Source organism: Corvus hawaiiensis, chromosome 20 (assembly GCF_020740725.1).
Source record: "Corvus hawaiiensis isolate bCorHaw1 chromosome 20, bCorHaw1.pri.cur, whole genome shotgun sequence".
Classification (NCBI taxonomy): Eukaryota; Metazoa; Chordata; class Aves; order Passeriformes; family Corvidae; genus Corvus; species Corvus hawaiiensis.
In genome coordinates, this window is record NC_063232.1 from 7,794,123 (window position 1) to 7,815,313 (window position 21,191).

General features: G+C 46.8%; 1 protein-coding gene across 14 annotated transcripts in view; it reads left to right on the forward strand.

Annotated features, from left to right (window-relative positions):
- The window catches only part of CLIP2 (CAP-Gly domain containing linker protein 2), a 99,174-nt gene that overhangs the window by 15,831 nt on the left and 62,152 nt on the right, over positions 1-21,191 (forward strand). For 10 of the 14 annotated variants that reach the window (XM_048324232.1, XM_048324241.1, XM_048324231.1 and 7 more), the window contains one exon: positions 20,661-20,881. In XM_048324232.1, coding sequence (XP_048180189.1) covers positions 20,770-20,881 — 112 coding nt within the window. In that variant the 5' untranslated portion in view covers positions 20,661-20,769. Of the gene's footprint in view, positions 1-5,682; positions 5,705-5,821; positions 6,182-20,660; positions 20,882-21,191 lie in introns of those variants that run through there. The other 4 variants (XM_048324244.1, XM_048324242.1, XM_048324240.1 and 1 more) reach the window with 4 other exon arrangements.

The window sequence follows — 21,191 nt, forward strand, 5'->3', positions numbered from 1 at the left end:
ACAGGAACCAGACTGTGCTAATGATTAAATTATACTGATGGTTGAAGCTTAAGTAACAGTTAATGCACTAATTTCAGTATAGGAAATACACTAAAAAAACAGTAAGAGCTCCTCTTGATCTTCATAATTAATGAGAACTGCCATGATCCTTCAACATATTTCCACCCACACTTCCTTTTATGTTAAGAAGTATACAGGAACTCACAGAAGTCAGCTGGTAGAAAACCTTTCACAAAGCACTTTCCAGTACACTGCACAAGCCACATGTGCTTCCCTAAAGGGTCGTGGAGCCAGATCTTGCCTGAATTCTGGCCAACAGTCTCATTTCTTTCAGTGAAACAGAACAAAGTGAGGCCTTCAGACAAGAGCGTACCCAACACACACGTCTGAGCTATGTGTACCCAAATAAGCACCATCAGCTGCTGAGCGTCTCTGGAAGGGACATGAGTGGGATTCTCTTCACTTAACTGTAAACATCTCCTTTGGCTAGTTCTCAGATATCTCTTCAATTCATGGATGGAAGGGAGCATCGTTAGAGAGCAATTAATCCAATTTAGGTGTCTGCAGTACGATGAGGGGAATTCCACCCTAGCGCCTGTTCCTCTGCACTCATTATATAGAAAGTCTAGACAGTTGGCTTGGATATAAATGGGTGAAGATGAGAGGTTTCTCTCACCTATCTAGATACAACAGAATCTGCTGGATATTAGAGGCTTTGTGGTGGCTCTGGGTCAGATAACAAATGCCTGGAAACATGTCACCACTTGGCTGAATCATTGCAACCATGCAAGGTCTTAGTTTTAATTTAAAGACTTGTGTTGATTTGGCATGGCCTGGTTTTTTTGGTAGTGGGGGAGGGCCACAGAAGTGGCTTCTGTGAGAAGCTGCTAGAAGCTTCCACCCTGTCCGACAGAGCCAATCTCTGATGGCTCTGAAGATGGACATGCTGCTGGCCTCATCAGAGAGGTTGGTAACGCCTCTGGGATGACACATTTAAGAAGAAAACCAAAACAGCGCACGCCCAGTTGATTCCAGGGCTGGTGAGGCGCCGCCAGCGGGGCTTTCCCAGCGCTGCCATCTCGGTGCGGCCCACAGCAAGCCTCGCCTGCCTGCTCGCCCCTGGCCAGCCACGCTGCGGGCAGGAGGCCAGGGCTGGTGGTGGCGGCTTCTCCTTCCTGGTGCCCGCACGAGGAGAGGCGTTGAACAGCACCAGCGCTGCGGCGGCCGCCAGTGCCCGCAGGGGCAGCGGGGCTGCCTGGCCAGCAGCGAAAACGTGGCGAGAGATTCTCCGACACGGAACCCAGACGAAATCAACCACTCGGCGCTGCGGGATGCTGTAAGAGTCTTTGAATTGGTGGAACTTGTTGGCAATCGTACCTAGGAGCAGCAGTTTTTTCTTCTAGTCGGAGAAGAGGAGGAAGTGAGAACATGTGAGGGAAAACAACATGGCAGCACCAAGGTCAGGGGGGAAGGAGGTGCTCCAAGTGCTGGAGCTGAGATTCCTCTGCAGGCCGTGGTGAGGACTGTGGTAAAGTAGACTGTCCCCTGCAGCCCATGAGGTCCACAGGGGATGCAGAGATCCACTCGCAGCCCGTGAGAGAAGTACTGATGCTGGAGCGGGCGGATGCCGGAGAAAGCTGTGATCCAGTGGGAGACCCGAATGGAGAGAGAGGGCCATTGCTTCCAAACTAGAGCAGCCTGTCCTTAAAAGACTGCACCCCGTGGACAAGCGACCCACATGGCAGCAGTCTCGGAAAGACTGTCCGTGGGAGGGACTCACATTGCAGCAATATTGGCAGGATTGCTGCTCGTGAGATTGGAGCCACGCTGGAGAAGTTCACGGACAACTGTCTCCTGTGGGAGGGACCCCACGGCACAGCAGAGGAAAAACTCTTCTCCCTGAGCGAACAGAAGATCTCAAGTGATGAACTGACCAAAATCCCCATGCCCTGTCTCCTGGCACCTCGGTGGATAAGAGGGAGGGGCTGGGGGGAAGGTGTTTTAAAGGCTTATTTTACTTCTCATTATCCTTCTCTGACTCTGTTAATAATAAAGTTACCTTATACCTTTAAATTTGAACCTGTTTAGCCCTTAGAGTGTTTTCTCCCCGTCCTTAACTCATGAGCCTTTTGTTAATTCTTTTTTTCCCCTCTTCCCTGCCCAACTGTAGCAAGAGAGGGTGAGCAAACGGCTTTTGTGGGTGCCTGGTGTTTGGCCAGTGTCCAACCATGACAAGACTGTTTACAAGAAGTTTCTGAACTTTAGTCTCGGCCTAGAATGAGTAAGGCCTAAAGCAGCCGCTGATCCTCAGGATAAGAAGGTCTTTCAGCAGCTCTGTAATCAAAGGAAAAAAACAGCTTTTCTTTAGATCACTGGTTTAATCTTGTTCCTCTCACCAATGCTGGAATTTCATGTTCTGCCCCCAAATGCAGCAGGCTATTTATAGTGTCAGCCTGAATGAACAGTAGTAGGAGCTTATGCTGTCAGTGCAGCTGCACCTTTGAGGCCTTGGAAATCACGTAACTGAAAGTTGACAGTAATGAAGTTGCACAATATTTTCAAATGCTGTTTCTGCCACCACTCAGTTCCCACAGTACATAGGCAGGGATTTCCGGGCATGTGGTAGGGAAAAGAATTAAGGGATTCAACTCTGAAGCCCTTGTTGGCATCTGGGGTCTTGATGGTGATCACCCCTTCACGTGGCCTATATGTGAACCGTGACCTTGAAAAGGTTGCTGCCTTTGGGGAACAAGTGCAGGATTGGGGCATTAGGGTGGGTAATTTACTGGTATGTGACAAGCTGAGCATCTCATCAGCTCTTTGTGGAGAGGTGCTTTATCTCCTAATGCTGGTGAATAAAATGGAAATGTACTTGAACATTTTGGCTGTCTTTATTTAAACAATATAGATAACAGCAAAACACAAAATGTTTGCTCTTTTTGTTTCCCTAGATGCAAGCATGAGTATTCCCTTGGTTTTTACATTGCATTGTCTGTGTAATGCTTCAGTTTGTCAGAATAATTTAAAAGAAAACAGTGAAGTTTTTTAGAGATCCCAACAGCTAATGCAAATACTCATCACAATAATGGATCAGTCAAGTGGAGACGGTTTTGACTATCTGTGAGAAGCTGCTTTTCAAAACAAGATATATATCATATCACATCACAGGAAACAAGGGGAGTAGAGAGTATTATCAGGCAAATGTGACATCCCAGAGATGTTAGAGATCACATACCAGCTCTCTACACATAATGGTTTCATTAAAGTCATTACTCTGCTCACCTGTGTAAAACTAACAAGTCCTCACGTCTTCATAGGCTGAAACTTAAGTGTCTCCTGTGCTCTCCAATGTCTGGGACATCAGTGTGGGGTTGCCTGCACACGAGCCCCTGTGAATAAGTGGTTATTGGGAAATAGTAGCATCTGTAGGATGATGGCATTTCAACATTTATAGTCATCCTGAAGCTTTGTGACAAGCAGGTACAACAAAAGCTGAGGGACAGCTTTGTGGGAGAGCACTTGATAGAAAAACACAGATTCAAGTCTACGGGTGCTTCAGCCACATCACTGCCTGAGCTCTGTCCCTGGATTGTCTTTCTTGCTCTCCCTGGAAATTCCCCTGAGAAAGTTTAGTCAGAGAGGCAGATTTGTCAAAATGATTCAAAGAAATGACTATAAGAGCTGCAAACTTTTTTCTAGCTTCCTCATATTGAAGCCAGTGGGCTTGATTCTCCTCCTGGAGCTGCTGTGTGTACCACAGACTACTGGCAGCCAAAATATAACCCCAGACCTGCTTGACCTTCTTTGTCATCATGTAGACACAGGGCTGTAATTTAAACATTTATGTGGAAGTTACCTGTACTAAGAATAAATTAGTGTATATAAGATTAAGCATAAAATTGTACAATTGATCAAAAATGAGGCTTAACTTCTAAGCAATTCCTGATTTGAAATCCTACCCTGAAGCACCTGAAAAGATTAAAGAGGATTTTTTTTCAGAACTGCTGTAAATTTTCATTCCTCCTTACCAAATGCGTGTCTGCATGTAACACTTCTTCTTAAGTCTCACGAAGGGAGGTCACTGTCATTGCTCCACAACCATTTGGATAAGGAAAGAGACTTAGACCTAAGGATAGGGACTGACTGAGCTGGCAAATCAGGGGTGGAGCTGGATGGAGAAGTGAGAAGTCCTGTTGGAGTCCAAGCCTGATTCAATAGGCACCTTCTCATCTAGCTCTTTTCCTGGTGACATGCTGTCTCCCTAGGCAACTACAGATTAGAGAGGAGACGAAAATTCTTGTATCCAGAACTGCAAAGCAATGACTTGAGCTTGGATGTAGGGAAATGTCAGGGAAATACAGTGAACTAGCAGTTGAAGCAGAGGCATTGAAGTCAGGTGCTTCAGGTTCTATTTTTGGCTTGGACCAGCCATTTCACTTCTCCTTATTTTGGCTTCCCCTCTGCAAGATAGAAAATGAGGATGCCTACAGCTGCCTCCTGGGACTGGATCATCTTGCTAAGGCCAGGACTGTCAGATCTCATGTTCTGGATGATGCTCGGTTGACCACAGCTCCATTCTTCTCTGCTTTGGTGCCTGCACCTCCTTCACTTCTATCTCCCCTCTGCTTTTTTGGGCCCCCACAGGCAGAACAGAGCAGCATTGCAGCAACAAATCTTGGGATTGCTGCTGGGTGGGAGCCTCCTCTGTTTCTTTGTATCCTGGAGCCTTCCACCACAACATCTGATGTGCAAAATCTCCTGGGCTGTCCCTTGGGTCATGTGGGGTGTCTGTACAGGTAGAAAAGTACACTGAGCAGAGTTATGGCCCTTGTGCAAAGCACTTCCACTCCTGTCTAAGTTAGGGATGCAGTTTCAGGGCACAGACACTAGACAGGTGGTGGAATATGTTCAGAGAAAGGCAGCAGAGCTGGAAAGGGTCTGGCACACAAGTCTGATGAGGAGTGGCTGAGGGAGCTGGGGGTGCTCCCTTTCCTGGAGAAGACTTGGGGGGACCTTTTCACTCCCCACAACTCCCTGACAGGAGGGTGCAGTCAGGTGGAGGTGAGGCTCTGCTCCCAGGGAACAAGGGACAGGACAAGAGTAAACGGCCTCTAGTAGCACCAGGAGAGATTTGGATTGCATATTGTGGAAAATTTCCTCATCACAAGGGCTGTGAAGCCCTGGCACAGGCTGCCTAGGACAGTGGTGGAGTCGCCATCCCTGGAGGGATTTAACAGGTGTGTAGAAATGGCAGCGGGGGACATGGATTAGTGGTGGCCTTGTAAGTGCTGGGGGAATGGTTGGACTCGATGAGCTTAAAGGGGTTTTCCAGCCTAAATGATTCTGCGGCCCTGCTCCGTTGTATCTCCGTGCAATGTCAGCCTAGGCACGGCTCTGGGAGGGAACAGCAGGAGGTGGTGAGGGCCAGGTGATGATCACCACCTCAGCCCGGCCATCCTGGCTTTGAATGAACGAGTTTCCAAGGCTGGAGGTCTGTTCTCTTTGCTGCATTCCCCGTTAAATCCCAGCTAATTAGGAGTCTCTCCTTTTTTCCAAGAAGCTCCACCAGCTCCTCCTGCTCTTCCCTTCTTGTATCAATCAAAATCGCTACCACCTAAATTCAGGTGTGCCGGGAGAGCTCCTCCTTCCCAGAGCCCCTTCCCAGTGCCACGGGGAGGGAGGCGGCGGCTGCAGCGAGTAAAAGGTGATTTTAGGATTATTTCGGGGTTTAAGGCAGGAGCGCTCGGGGCTGCGGGCAGCTAGGAGGAGCCTCCGCGCTGCCTTTCCACCCTCCCACGCGGTTTCGGGCGGCGCCAGGGCCCGGCAACCAGAAGGATTTCGGCGCGGGGCGACTCCGAACCGACCCCTTTGTTCGTGTGGGCCCGGCCGTGAGCCGGGAGGGACGGAGGGAGCGGCGGTGCCGGCCCTGCATCCTCCTCCGCCCCCGCCGCTCCGAGCCGCCGCCCAGATCCCTCCTCCCGGCTCCCCGCTCCCTCCTCCCGGCTCTCGGCTCGGCCGCGCAGGGAGTGGCAGGGCGGCTGCCGGCCGGGATCGCATCCTGCGGCGGCACCGAGCCCCCCTGCCCCGCTCCGCCGGGCAGCCCAAGGGTAAGGGGGACGGCGGGAGGGACGGCAGCGCCCGAGCAGCCCGCACCACAACAAAGGAGGGGTAAATGGAGAAGGTGCGGGAGGAGCCCGGGCAGCGGGGATGCGCCGCTCGGTTCCGATGGGAGGCTCGGCCGCCGCGCGCATTGTCCTTGGGCTGGGAAAGGCACCGAGCATCCTCGGCGGGCCGGCATCCCGGCGGAGTCCCGCGGCCGGGCAGCACCGGCCCCCGGCGGCGGCGGGAGGGGCTGCGGGGGGTGCGGGGCTGCCGGGGGCGCGCGGCTGCCGGGGGCGCGCACCCACCGACCCCAGGCAGGGCGCGGGCTGGGCGATCGCCGCTGCTCCTGGATCACGGCAAACGCGCGGCTGGAGCGGCAGGGAGGCAGCGGCCTGATGCCGTGGAGATGGAGGTGGGAGTGGGTGTCAGCATGCATGGCTCGGTGCCGAGCGAGTTTTGGGTTGGAAATGGGAGGAAAATTGTCTTTTGTCTTTGGGAAGCTTGACTACTTGCTGGGCTCAGTCTCCTCGCTCAGTTTTTCTTGTTTAACGATCCAGTTATCGACATTAACTGCATCCTGCAGGATCTGATGTGCGTTTTTTTGTCTGTTGCAAGGAGATGTGCTTCTGCGGAGGGCCCAGGGTGAGCTGCTGCCATGGGCACAGTGCTCAGGTTATGAGCAGCCAGGCAGATGGAAGAGGGCTCTGCTCCTTGCATCTCCTGACACAAAACAGCAAAGGGTGTTTGGGGCAGCATCCAGGGATGGAGGCAAAGGCATGAGTTGTTATCTCCACAGTATCCGGGCAGGCTGCAGTGGCGTTTTGGAAGTGCTGGTAGACAAAGCACTGTGTCAGCACCGAGTGTTATTTGCTGCTCTGTTGAGCATCAGTCTCACAGGCCTACAAGCCTTATCTCAGAGATTCATCCTGCTGGAATGGATGTCAAGTTTTACCAGTCCATCCATTACTGCTGACTAGAAGTGTTTCCTTGAGGGTAACTTGCAACTCAAGAATTGGTCTGCATGTGGACAGAGATAAATTTGGGGTGCCTGGCCAGGCTTGTTGGCCTTAGCCTCTGCCCAGCTGCCTGCTAACAGCATTCCTCTCCCCATCAGTGCTCCAAGAGAGCCCCATTAATCAGCACAGGTCTGTCATTGCTAGGGTGGTGATGCTTTTGAGTGTAGTGCAGCTCCTGATCCTAAAGTTGGGTCTGAAATACAGCATTTTAAGATACTACCTGCCTGCTGTTAGAGCCTTCCAGGGATTAGGAAGGAGGGAGTCTGCATCAAACAGCTGTGTTCTCATGAAAGTTGTCACTGCCTGCCAGAAATCCCTGGGAGTACAGGACTTCAAAGGCTCAGCTCTGAGACATGGCACGAGTGACAACATTAGCACCAGCCACTGCAGCACAGCAGGGAGAAGCTGTGCTGGAGCCTATCTGTCATCTCGGGAACACTTGTGTGGGGCTGCCTTCAATTAAGGGGAACCTCCTGTTTCGGGAGATGCTCATAGGATCAGTATGGATGGGATTATCTACTGAGGCCAAGGGTTGGTGTGTGCTCCTCTAGCCTTGGAGGCTGCCACAATCTACTCTAGCAAGGAGCAGTTCCTGCTGTGTTTCCTCTTTCTCCCCAGTTGTGCTTTTTGGTTTGGCAGAAGAAGTGATGAAGAACCCAGAGGGGAGTTTTTTACCAAGGGATGTGGCTCTGTAAGGACATCCAGGCCAATTCTTCCCTTGTGTTGCTTGGTGGTTAAAATGGGTGAAGGCATGGATTCCACCTCCTGATTGAAGTTGTTGGCTTTATTTATCAAAATGCTGCCTCTGTCCGTGAAACTCGGGGAAATTAATTTTTTTTTTTTTTTTTGAGAATGTGTCATAATTCTGGTGGGGACAGGAAACAGTAGATAAAGCAGGTTCTGTACCCCAGGTACGTGGTGTTGGTACCACTTTGCAGAGAGTACACAATGCATGGCAAGGTTTAGATACTTTTAAAGTTCTGGGAAAGCCCAGGTGTGGGTAGCTAGACCTGAATGTGACTTGTTGCTAGACTATGTTAGACACTGGTGTGCACTTATCTATAGAGAGATCTATTTTTTCATGGATGTCTTTTATAAATACTTTGTGACTCTCTTCCTGTCCATCTCCCAAGGGCTCTGAGCACAAGAATGACCAAGGAAGTTGCTGACATGGGTTGAGAGCATTCTTTTTTCCTCTGTTGCTGAGTGAAATGCCCCCATTAATCAATCTCTGGCTATTCTTTTATCACTGTTCTTGTGGTATTTATGGTAGAATTTCAGGCCTTGTTAGCCAGGGACAGCACCTTGGCTGATAGTACTGGTGATGTCAGACTCCAGCAAAACTTGGGCTTTGTTTTACTGGTCAGTTTTCTAAAACAACCACATTAAGTTGCTGAATAGAGATGAACTGTCCACACTCACTCCAGAATCCCAAGTTAGGGTAAGAAATTGGGCTTGGTGTTTCTTGTGTCCTGCTCTATTCTTATCTTCTCCATGTGGGTCCTTCCTAACCTGTGTGGAAGGTCTTGTCTCCGTGGCTGACACTGGTGGAGACACAGAAATCTCAGTGCATCGTTGTACAAAGTCTCTTTCTGCAGCACCCCCGAGCTCTTGGAGCCTTTCCCTGCTCTGCTGAGAGCAGCCTGTGTGCTCAGTTGAGTGTTGATGCTAAACAGGACAAAGCAAATTCACTTCCCTTGTAGCTGGATTTAATTTCTTGCTCTTATATGATTGTGCAGTAGCTCTTGTTGTGGAAAAATTATTTCATTGCATGTGACTGATACTTTCTGCTATTCCAGAAAAAAGATCCTGTTGAAACCCCTTTTAAATAAAACCTGCAACAAATTCACAATGTTTCTGCATCAGACTTTTTGGAAATCATTCCCACACAGTGGTACAGTTTTTATTATCTCATTCTAAATAAGTGAAACTGTGTCTATAAAACAGCCATGATTGGTTCAGTTGCAGAATAAGCAAAGAAAGATGTGTGAAGAAATAAAGCCAAGCTTTGTCTTTTTTTTTTTTTTTTTTTAACTTCAGAAAGATGGATTAATATATGATGCTGACTTGAACTGGCACTGAAATTAAGTAAAACCTTCCTTTCAGTGATGTATTTTTATTGAGCTAATGTTTACTCACCTGCATAGTTGCAGAGGAATGTGGCAAAATTCCATGTTGCAGGTTCTGAGCCAGTCGTGGAATCTCCATCTCCTCATCATAGTCTGCTGAAGCACAAAGGGAATCTAAACTTTGGCTTATTTTGAGAGTTTATGCTCTAAACTCTGCTGTTGACTCCCTTGATAATTCCGTTTGTACATGGGAAAGCCAAATGATTATTTTTGAAAATATTTATACTCTGTGTCTATAAAAGAAACACTTCAGAAGGACTCCCAAGTGTTTTGATGGGTTGGATATTCAGGGTGATAGTGGTGCCATCTCTGCCACTGTTTTTTCAGTAGTCTTGAGAAAAATTCTTTCTTTCTATCTGTTTCTCCCAGGTACAAAATGGGTGTTTTAATTCTGACCTCCTTTGAGGTTTGTGAATGAAATGCTCTGGGGATGTTTGGTATGTGGATCTTGAAACGTTTAAATCCCTTTTTGGTCCTTATAAATACCTTTCCTGTGCTTTCACACGTGCTTCCTTTAAAAAGGTAATGCAAATTAAATTGTATTGCATGTGCCAGAGCTGTTGGTCGACATTAATTCTATTTTATTTTACTGAATAACTTGCATAGTGTGGTAAAGACCACGTGGGTATTGGTTACACTGGAAAGACTGCACAGAAACTTCAAGAAATCATCTGATCCATCTGTCTGTTCCAGGTTGGATCTGTCTTCACCTGTCATTCAAGACAGAGGTTTGAAGATTTGTATTTTTCAAAGAATAATGTAGCAATGAAGGAATTTGCACAGCCTCTCTGGGCAGTCTGGCTCAGTTTGAACCCTTTCTGTAGTGCATGTCTTCCCCTTTGTTTTGTTGTTGTCATTGTCACTTTGTCTATCTGCCTGTTTCTGTACAAAGGACAAATGTGTTTCACTGACAAAAACCAACACAATTTCTTTTGCAGCATGAACTTCTTTTGATGCACATCCTCTGGTGGGGCAGGGAAGGCGTCCAGCCTGAGGCACCAGCTTCTGGCATAGTCACTGACAAAGGATTTCTCTGGCTGATCTGTTTTTTTCTTCCTTTGGCATGTTCCCCCCCTATTTATCTGTTGCATCATGCTCTGACAACTTTAGTGTCCTGTAATTAGTACTGGAAACTTTTCCGTGGCCTGACAGGCACAAAAAGCAGCTGCCTGTTGAAACAAACTTTCCCATCCTTTGCAAACACTCCCATTCATGACCTGCAAGTGCCTCCCCTGGAGGCAGGGACTGTCCTGGCTGCAGAACAAACCTCCCTAGGAAAAGAGGCCTCTCCACTTGTGTTTAATGGGCTTTTTAGCCTCATGTTTGGCTGGCGTGTATCGTGTACTGTGCTACCTCAGTGGCTCCTGTCAGCATGAAGTTGGCCCTGGTGAGTAAAGCCTCCTCCTTGGCTATAGTTAGCACGTAGCTATTTGTTTTATAACTGAAATCCTTACTATGCAAATTGGAGCAGGTCAGTCTGCAACCTTGGATAAGTGCCTTCTTTTTTTTTCTTCCCGCTGGACTTTTGTTTCCTGCCTGGTAAGTGTGGCATGTTTAGCTGATGGCCCATCCACCAGCCATCCCTAATGGAGATTTAATGATGGACAATATGGCACAAAAAGGCAGGCTTGTGTGGAATATGCTGGTGAGACAGAGGAAGCGGATGTTTTGCCTTTCACTGCTCATGTTTTATGTGTCTGTTTATGTGGGCTTTTACTGGGGTCTACGTAGTAGCTTTTTGAACTTGCTGAGTCTCATCCATAGGAAAACTTTGTTTATATGTGTACATATATTTATGTATATTTCTAGTAAACAATACTGGCAATATCAGTGCCTCCTGCAAGCCTAATCTTGATGTCTCGGAAGCATCTGCAAGCACTGTTCCCCTTTTTATCTCTGAATCTCCCCAAAGTACATTGGCTAGGTGCCAAGAAGGTGTAGGAGCACTTCCAGCACACTTACATGGAAATGTCAAAGTCAAATGGTACTTTTTGGTGATCATATGATTCAGGTTTATGGAGTGCTGTGATACACTCTGCCTTAGGGTACCAGCAACTTTGATTGCCATTGTTAAAAGTGACAACTCAGTTTTTGCTCTTCCCTTTTGGCTGAAACATGATGAGTTTGTGTTAGAGATGTTGTGCCACTGCTCTGCACTGTGATGTAGGAGGCTGCTTTTTGTAAGGGTGCTGTACTTGCTTAGCTAGATGAGATTATATCTTGATCTCTGTATAAAATCATGATTGTGGCTTTGCCTGCATTAGGGGTATAGAAACAGCCTGTTTCTGTGAGAAGTGAAGGAGCAGCCAGGGACACGTGGTGACTCTAAAGCTCCAGCTGGAATACATAGTGATGTGGTACTCCAGGAGTGTGGTGGGCTGATCCATCTGTCCTGCCCACCTTCTTGCAGGCTGAGTTCATCACTCTTATCTCCAGAGATACAGACCATTAAATCCTATTTTTAGCACTGATCTGTCTATCCAGACCCTTTCCTTTTGGCTGCCAGCATCTACACGTCATGGACTGCTGTGTGTGCTTCCCAGTGGCATGGCAGTGTTTGGATAGAGATGTGGTTGAAACCAGGCTGTGGAGGAGTCCAGCTCCTGCAGGGTCTCAGCTGCTGTGGGAGGAGGCTGGGATTGACAGCCTGGCCCAGATGTGGCAGCCTCTCCTGATCCTGTCAGCCCAACAGGTCCTGCTGGAGTGGGCATGTTCAGTCTCCACACCTGCTGTGCAATCTGACTGCGCAGGGTGGGGTTTTATCTTCTCAATCCCTAGAAACTGCAATCCCCAACCTCCCCATGTATTAGATACTAGGGAGTCATCCTCTGGTGCTGGTGTGGCTTAGTGCCCAGAGGCTTTGAGCTGGGATCTTGTCTCTCTCCATGTGGTGCAATCCAAAGTAAACGTTGGCTTTTGCAAGGCAGGGTGTGAGTTGTGGGGAAAAAGGATCTGTGTGGCAGGAGGAGATAACATATCAAATTGGATCTTACCTGTCAACATTGTAACTTGGAAAATGATGATTTTGGTCATTGATAGGGATGTAATTTGAATATGATAGGGGTGTAATTTGAATAAGACATGTTCCTTCTTGTACTTTAAGGTCCATGAGCTATCCAAACTCCTGTTGTGTGAGGAGTGTGTGAGATGAGTGAGGTTACAGGTGATAAATTAAGAAACTCCATGATTAACACATACTGACTGAAAGCAAACACTCCAAATTACTGTTCTCCTTGTCTGGTTGTGGTGAGAGCTGTGTGGATATGTCAGTGTGAGTGAGGGCTGGCAGTGTTTGTAGAGAGGCTTGGAGAAAGCAGCAATTAATGCACATAACCCAGAGGTCATCTGCTTAAGTGGGAGGCTGAGTTTGGGCTGGTGAATCAGCAGGGAGGAGGAGGAGGGTGCTCCAGGGAACCCATGTGTCCAGCATTGCTCTGTTGCCATCAGTACAGCAATAGGAAGCAGGATGCTTGTGTGGGTAGAGGGGATGGGGTTTGCTCTTGGTGTCCCAGAGGGAGAGTGGGTTTGCTCCTCCTGAGTGTCTTTGGTTTGGTGATCTCAGATCTTTTAAGAGGTACCAGTGGTGTAACCTCCTGGTCTGCCCCCACAGTTCACAGATTGGTACTGTTACCATCCCCCTGGATGTAGCAAGGATGTTTAGTGACCACTGTGGAAGAAAGAAGCAGGAGTCCTGGCTGTCAGTGCTGTATCTTAGCTATGGGGTGACTAGAGGTTGGATTAGATATCTTTAAAGGTCCCTTCCAACCCACCTGTTCTACCATAGTCTGTATTTACTTTTTAGCTTCCCTCCTGTTGTATCTTAACACCCAGAGTGTGAAGTTCTTTAAATTTTTGCGAACAGTTTCTTTGTTTGAAGGATTGAGATGATGTTAGCTCATAGTATTTGGTATAAAGTTTGTCCCTGGCCTGGTGGGACATTGCCTGGGATACAGCATGCATTTCAGGTTGCCTATGTCTAGACCAGACTGAATTCAAGTGAGGAGGTTTGGAGAAGGTCACCTGGGAAGAGATGTCCTGGGAACTGGTGAATCTCATATCTCAGGACTTCTCAAAGGAGAGCATTTCTTGCTCAGAATGGCACAGGGAAGCCAGACAAAGGGCAAAGCTGTCTCATGGGAGTTGGGCACAATGGGAGGGTGTCAGAGTTTTGCAAAGGGCACAGGAGGTACGTGGGCAGAAGGTTGGCTTGGGTAAATCTGGACTGGCAGCTGGTGGGGAGTTTCTTGGGCAGCGGGGGCTGAAGTTGCTGGGAATGAAATATCTTATACAGTGGTTTCATAACTAATGGAAAGAGGCTGCAGCAGGGGCAGGGTTGGGTATTCCTATCCTGCATCCCTGCCTGAGGTTTTGGCAGCTTGTAGAGAGGCAGGGTCAGGTTTCCCTTGGTGTGACACTGTTTGCACTGGGGTTGTTCTGAGGAGATTCTGTAGTAGATGTTACAGCTGCAGTGGCCCAGGGCAAGACTTCTGTCTGGTTCCTGCTGGGATGACCAGGTCTCCATCACAAAAGGAGTTGCATTAACATGGTACCTTTTCCTAGTGCACTTGAGTGTGTGTAGGCACTGGACAGCATTAGTGGAGCACACTGAGGGCTTCAGGGGCAAGCCCAGTGTGTTCCAAGGTGCACCAGAAACTCGTTGCATCCTACTCTTATTTTATTTGCTTTTAACTAAATCATCTGCAAGTTTAAAGTGCTACAAATGCAGTGCCATCAGGCAGACTGGTCTGCAGAGCCTAGCTTGTAAAAAGGGGGGAAAAATCAGGGCGGAAGGGACCCAGGTCCTGGTTTTGTTTCATAATCAAAGTTCAGGACTGATTATAGAAGTGCACAAATTAAAATATATGTATTAATCTGAGCTCCAATTAGTAACAGATTAAGTGCCAGGGTGAACTTCAGTGCTGTGCTAAATCAGCAGTTAAAAGCTAGGAAATTCCAGAAATTGAGATCCTTCTGCAGCCCTGCACAGCATGCATAGCATGACTGGGTTGTTGTATAGCTCATATTTAATTAAAGAAATTGCTTCTCCAGTAGAACAATACCAAGCCATTATAATGGAATATATATGTCATGTATCATTGTGTTTCCTGCACTCTGCTTGCTCTCCTCATATTTCTCTTCCAGATGCTGTTTTTGACAAATAAGATTTTCTGTGAATAGATTTCTTGGATTTCATCAAAGCCTCGTGAATTGTAGAGAAATCTCTAATGGAATAGAGTGGCCATGAATCAAGTCTGTACTGATCTGCAGGACAGCAGTTGTGAAACCTCTGTGTACATTCTGTTCCCTTCCTGTGTGAGCCTGAAGCTTTGGGGTCATGCTCCTATAAATCTCTGCAGGGACACTGTTTCCTGCCACCAGGGCTGAACTCTAGGGAGCAGAAACTCATGCAGAACCAAGACCATCCCCAGGATTTTCCCCACAAATTAGAGACAGTTTTGCTCTTCAATTAGTACAGAATTGTTGCTATTTACTGTGTCAGTCCTCAGTAGGCATTTTGCCAGTGTGAGGAGCACGAGCTCATCCAGTCCATAATTACTCCACAGATTCTGTGATGACTTCCTTGAATGTACTTTGGCTTTTTCTCTCTGCACTTTGCCTCAGGATTTGCATTGTGGTTTTTAGAGTGCAATAGGAGGAGGGGTTTGCACATTCTTCTTTTAAAAAATCTTGTTTTAGAAGTAAATCACAAGATGTTTAGTCTATCATAGAGGTTAGAATTAGTTTAAAAAATACCTGAGTTTTTAAATAAAAGTTCTCTAGTCTTTCTCTTGGCATTCTGTGCTAATTATTACGAAACTTGAGTGAGCAAGAAGACTAAACACGGGCTTCTCTAGAAGTTAACAACACTTCACACTTGTCAGGGAAACTATGTAGTAACAACAGAGCTTTATGGCTGAAAATCTATTTGAATTCTCCAACTGCAAGAGAGAAAAAATCCTGATGGCTGACAGAGGGTACCAGGATTCCCTGGTTTTCCCTACATGTAACTGGAAGCAGTATGCTCCTTTCATTCCTGCAGTACTCTGTCTCCATTCCCTCTGTGGGAGAAGGAAAGGTTCTCTTGGAAGAGGAGTCTGATCTTAATTAAAAATGAGTGTCTCTCATTTCCTCTATACTTCAATTAAGTGCAGAGATTTACTCCTAATCTGCCACATGCGTCAGAAACGGGTTTCTGGTGGCTTGTCAGAAGGAGTAACTAATCAGAGAAGTGAGAAGGCAATGGCACAATTACCTTGGATTGGATGGAGCATCTTAAGGAATTAAAAGATAAAATTGCCTTTTCTTCTCAGCATAATCTGTCTCTATTAGCAAAGCTGCAGTTTGGCCTTATCAGATCCTGTCTCTGATCAGATTCATTTCCTGTCCCTTTCACACAAGACTAAGTGCTTCAAGTCTGGCCCTTGGATCTGGATTTCAAGGCAAAATTCTATTCTTGAAATCCCTAGCCCATCTTTGCAGTTTGGTCAGTGTTGTGAGGTTGTGAGCCTGGGGCACCAAATCTTTACTTGCCCTTGTCCCTGGGATGGGACACTTGGCATTAATATATGCAGGAGTAAGAACTCCAGGAGATGGGGCTTTGCTGCCTGAAAATCTCATTTTCCTGGGAGTGGAGAAGTTGCTGAAAAGCTTAGAAACATGGAGTGGATGCAACCAAATGCTCAGAAACAAGAAATTAAGTAACTTCACCTGACTTTAAAAAAAAAAAAAAAAAAAAAATCAGTATCTTTAGGCCAGTAAAGATTTTATATAAGGCCTAATAAAGGAATACCAGATTTGGCTCTGAAAGCTTTTTGCCTTTATTCTGTGTGCTTATTGAGGTGAGTGCAGAGCTCCTCCAATGATCAGGGGATCAAATTCTTCTCTACTGTTTTATTTTTGGGGACATATTGAGCTTCACATACTGTTTTGAACATTTGCAGCGCTTGATGCTGAAGGTTTCTGCCCTCAGTAGTGGTGTTTTCAGAGGGGAAGCAGGGGTGGCTTTGGGGCTGTTCTAAGGTAGGGTTGCTCTTTTCTAGAGCCCCAGAGGCTCTGACAGAAGTCAGGGGATGAAACCCAGAAACCTCTTGGAGGCTAATGCAAGAGTCTTTGTGCAGATTGAGCCATATGATAGCCCTGAAAAGGGCTGAAATTTTGCTTGCCAATGTGCTGCATCCCAAACCCTGGTGCTCCTCATCTGTAGTATGAACATGAGAAAAGATGGGATAGTGTTTAAATAATGGCACAAGCAATTGATTCTCAAAAAGCTGTCCTGGATGGGAATAGGAAAAAAACAGAGACTTTATTGTGCTAACTTTTTCCTATCCAAATAATTGTCTCTGAAGTAATTATTTGCATAAGTCAAAATAATTTTTAAATAAAAGTGTTGTCCTGCTTCTCTGCACTGTTGTTATCATTAACCTTTTGGACAACATGATAATGTTGGTTTCCCTCTGATAATAAAATGCTGTTCTTTACCTTTTTTTCCTATGGGCCTCAGCCCTGGAAAGGTGTGCACATCTCTGACTGAAAAATTGAAATTTAATTTCTTACATGTGAATTTTCAAATTCAGAAAATTAGAAATCTAAATCTAGACCCAGCTGTTACAGCAGTATTCAGATAGAGCTGGTTGGAATTCTACATGGGTCTGCTCTCATAATGAAATCCCTGTGCCTTGCCCAGGGTGTCATGTTAGGTAAACACTTCCTAACATCCAGAGCCAGCCAGAAGGAAGCACCAGGCAGAGGATGGGATTCAGGCCAACTCAGTCTGGTGTCTGGAAACCTGTTCCTGTGTCTTGCAGTTGTTGCACTCAGTATGTTGAGGTGAAGAGATCTTTATTTTGTGTACACCCATGAGGGCTTTCCTCTGGGGAGTGTGCTGGGTCCGGGTGTTTGCTTTGTTGCTTATGCCCATCCTGAAGAGGATGTTATTCCATGTGGCAAGCAAGTACTTGTGTACCTTCTTGAGGGTAAGAGGGATGGATGAAGCAGAGAAGCTGTGGATAAGCTGTATTGCCAAAGACTTTTTCTTCCAGTCCTTGGTTTGTGTTATTTCTCTACCATATTTATGAAATAACTTACTCTAAGCACCTCCAGTTGTTTGTTTTTAATGTGTGCTGCTTTGATGCAATTATCCATGATACTGGCCAGGCATAATCAGATATATTGCTCCTGGTGAAAGGCATTTTTTGGCTGTACATCTGTACTTAGTTGAGAACAGTTCCCCTTTTTGAATCTGAGCCTATGTGACTCACATTCAGCTGTCCCCTTTTCGGATGGAAGGATGAGGAAGAGAATATTTTGGTCATTTGAAGCAGGCTTTCATATTGTGCATTCCTGGGATGTTTCTCTTGGTTGTGGGAACAGACAGAACCATTCATCCCAGTATGGAAAGATTGCAGGAAGAATGTAGCAGAGATCTAGAAAATGTTTGTTGTCTGTCATATCTCACAAAAGAAATAAAAACAAAATAAGCAGAGCTGGTGGCACTGGAGTATCCAGAGGAGCAGATGGAGTGTGTCTGGAGGAAGTCACATTTCCATGAAGTTTTGCAGGAAGGCAAAGCTTACAGCTTGTGCAGGTAATATGGGGAGCAGGAATGATAAATAACATAGAGAATAGAAATTTTCAGTTCCCCTGAAGTTGCTGGGTAGAGCTTAAAGAGTATTCTGGCTGATTTCAGTGTCAGGGAAGAGAGATGGCTCATGTGTTTCTTACACCACAAATTTGCCTGTGTTCAGCCTTTACTGCTGGAACCAGATTTTTCAGAAGAGCTGGAAACAGGTTTTTCGGGAGGGCTCTGCTAATAGAGCCCGTTGGTGAGCTGAGGGTTCTGTACAGGAGCTCAGAGCATGTTGTTATCTCTAATGGAGCGGGGCAGTGCCCTGTGGAGACACTGGCCTGTGTCCCAGGCCAAGGGTATTTCTGCAGCATAAAAGCTGCATCACTCAGTCAGGAGCTAATGTGCAACTTGGATGGCTCAGGCAGCCTTGCTCTGGGTGGTGAAGATGACCTAATGGAGTCATTTGGAAGAGCTCCGTGCTCAGTGTTCAGAGCTTCCTAAAAATCTGATCACATATATTTGTGTTGAAGTGGGGGAGAAACTGGTGATAGAAAAGGAGTATCTGTCCCTAGCAGCAGGCACAGACTTCTTTAAAAGTGTCCCAGACGTTTATTTTTATGTGTGTATTGCTGACAAACTGCATTTATAGTAAAATTTACTCCAGTTCATCCTAATTTCCCTGTGTGATGATGAATGTGCAGGGATGTGCTGAGGCAGCCGTCCCTGGCTCTGGTCAGCCTGCAGCTTGTGACATTGACACTTTAGATGGATGAGTTTGCCCCTGTCAGGCCCTCCCCATAAGCTGACATGCAATGGGCACAGCCAGGTGGGGGATCTGCTATGATTCCCACTTGAGAAGTTTTTGAATCTGTATGTGACCCCGGTGAGTGTGGCCACAAACTCCTTATGGTGGCTGTATTTCAGGATAAAATCTGTTCCAAGGGGAGCATGATTAGCAGCCTGTGGAGTTCATTTGTTTTTAGCATTACTGTGTTGAAAGCACAGGAGTCAGGAGTAAGGGCATGTTGTGAGGAGGGCAAACTTTCAGGCTGAAGGTGATGGATTGAGATATCTAGGTAGAGCACATCACCTGCCAGCAGAAGTGATAGAAATCAAACTGGTCTGTAAAATCAAAGCCAGCCCTGGCCAAAATGTGTCGTATGAGATGGAGTGGGTGGGAGATGCCACATCTGATGGCTTGACAGATAAAAGGAACTTGGCTGATCAATGTTTCTCACCTCCAGATTCAGTTCCTTGTCTCCCTATTTTATGCTAAACAGAGCTGGAAGCTGCCGCCTCCTGTCCAGCTCTGACAGCCGTTCCTTGACAGCTCTGTTGCAGGAAGGCTGGTTTTCTCTTCCTTGAGAAGAGATTCTTGCTCTTGTCTCTTATTTCTGCTGTGGGTGATGTGGTTGGAGCATCCTGCCTCTCATAACCAGGCCTGACTTCTGTGTGAGGTGAATGTCTGCAGGTGTCTGAATCCACCCCAGGTACTGAGCACCTTTGTGGGCACATGGGGAAAAGGCCTTGATCCCTCAGTTTTTTGCTCAGGCTCCCTCCCCAGGATGTCTCTGCTGATCCATCCTTTCTTTGTTTCTTTAAGCTGATGTAGGATGACTGACTCTTACTGCTCTTTGGTGTTTTAGATATTTGTGGGCCCTCCGGAATAGTTTTGGAATTCTCCTTGCGGTTTTCCCTCCTCTGTGTCTGCTTGCAGCTTTTCCTGGAGCCCTGCCAGCCCTCTGCTCACTCTGACCCAGCCTGTGTTGAGGTCCTTACTCATGCCTTAATCACTTGCCATCCTATTATTGCAATTCCCTCCTTGCAGCATCTGTAAATCTTTGCTGCACTGATTCTCAGGGGTGCTGCCTCCTTCCTTTGCCCAGGAAGCAGGTCTGTGTGTCCTCTGTTTCTGGCTGGTCCTTGGATTGCTCTCCCTGCAATTCCCTCTGCTGTTAGATTGGCATTGTCCCTGGCTTACTCTGCTGCCACCTTTTTTCCTCCACATCCTAGCCTGCTGGCTCCCAGCCTCAGCTTCCTTTTGGCTGATAGACTCATTTTATGATTATTTTTCTTTATCCATTAGGAATGTTATTGCTTTTTTTTTAAAGCAACTTAGTCATTTCCTTTATTTTTCCTTTCTTGTCATAAAATTGTACTTGTTGATGCAACATCCTTGCAAGGAATTTGGAGGTTTTATTCCATGTGCCTGCTGGAAAGGGAATGATATAAGGAAGGGTTGTGACTTTGCTAATGAATAGTTGGTAGAGTTATGCTTAAGTTTCAGGAAGCTTGGGGTTTGTTTTTTCTTTCAAATTTTCTTGTAAATCCATAGGGTTAAATGCCCTTTTTCTGTGATAAGTTTTTGGATTTGTCTTTAAGGAAAGGAGCTGAAAGCCCCATCTCAGACACTGGCTTCATCCTTCCTTCCCCTGCCAGTTTGGAGAGGCTGCCCTGAAGGCTGGTCAGACTCAGGGCTGTGCATCAAAGGTGATGCCTTTTGTCAGGGTTCTGACAGCTCAGCTGGGGCTTGGCTGTTGCTGAACTGAGGCTTTAGAATTTAAAACCAGTCAAAACCATTTCATTTACTCAGATCCCAAACTGTATTTAAATTCTTGTTTAATGGCTCTGGGAGGTTTCATCTTTGGCCCAGGACTTCGAGATTGATGAAAAAAATTTAACATGAAGATGGGAGATGAGGGAAATTACCACCCTTGTTTTATAGGAGAAGAAATGAAAGGTTCTGACTCTTCTAGGGCTGTGAGGACGGAGCTGGGCACTGCTTTCTGGGAGCCTTTCCATGCCCTCCCACTCATTCTCTGACTTCTTTGTGCTCTTCTCTCCCAGGTGTGTGACAATGGAAGAAGAGGGGCATCATCGAGAAGCCTGAACGGTAACATCAGGACAGCTCTTGAGACACTGGCAATAGGAGCCTGAGATAGAGGAGACAGGAATCATGCTGAAACCAAGTGGACTTAAAATCCCAGGCAGAGCTGGGAAGCACTCCAGCCCAGTGGGACGGGCATCAGGGACCACTGCAGCTGCTGTCACCACTGGCTCAAAAGAAGGTAAGAGCTCGCTGACCCAGGTGATTGTCTGGCTTGGAGGCAGTGGACTAGTGGAGCCCGTGTTCCGTGGGATGTGAAATTCCCCATCTGTATGTAGGTTGACTGATCAAAACAAGTCTAACAGGCTGAATAAATGGGCTCCCTCTCCCAAGTAATGCACAAAAGAGGCAAGTTGTGGAGTTCGTGGGAGACAGATGGATCCCCTGATGCTAAGGGCTGACAGAGGTACCTATACAGACATTGGCATGGGAAGGGCTGGTAATTAGGCAGATGACCTTAAACACTGCCCTGTAGCCATTGCTATTGGCCT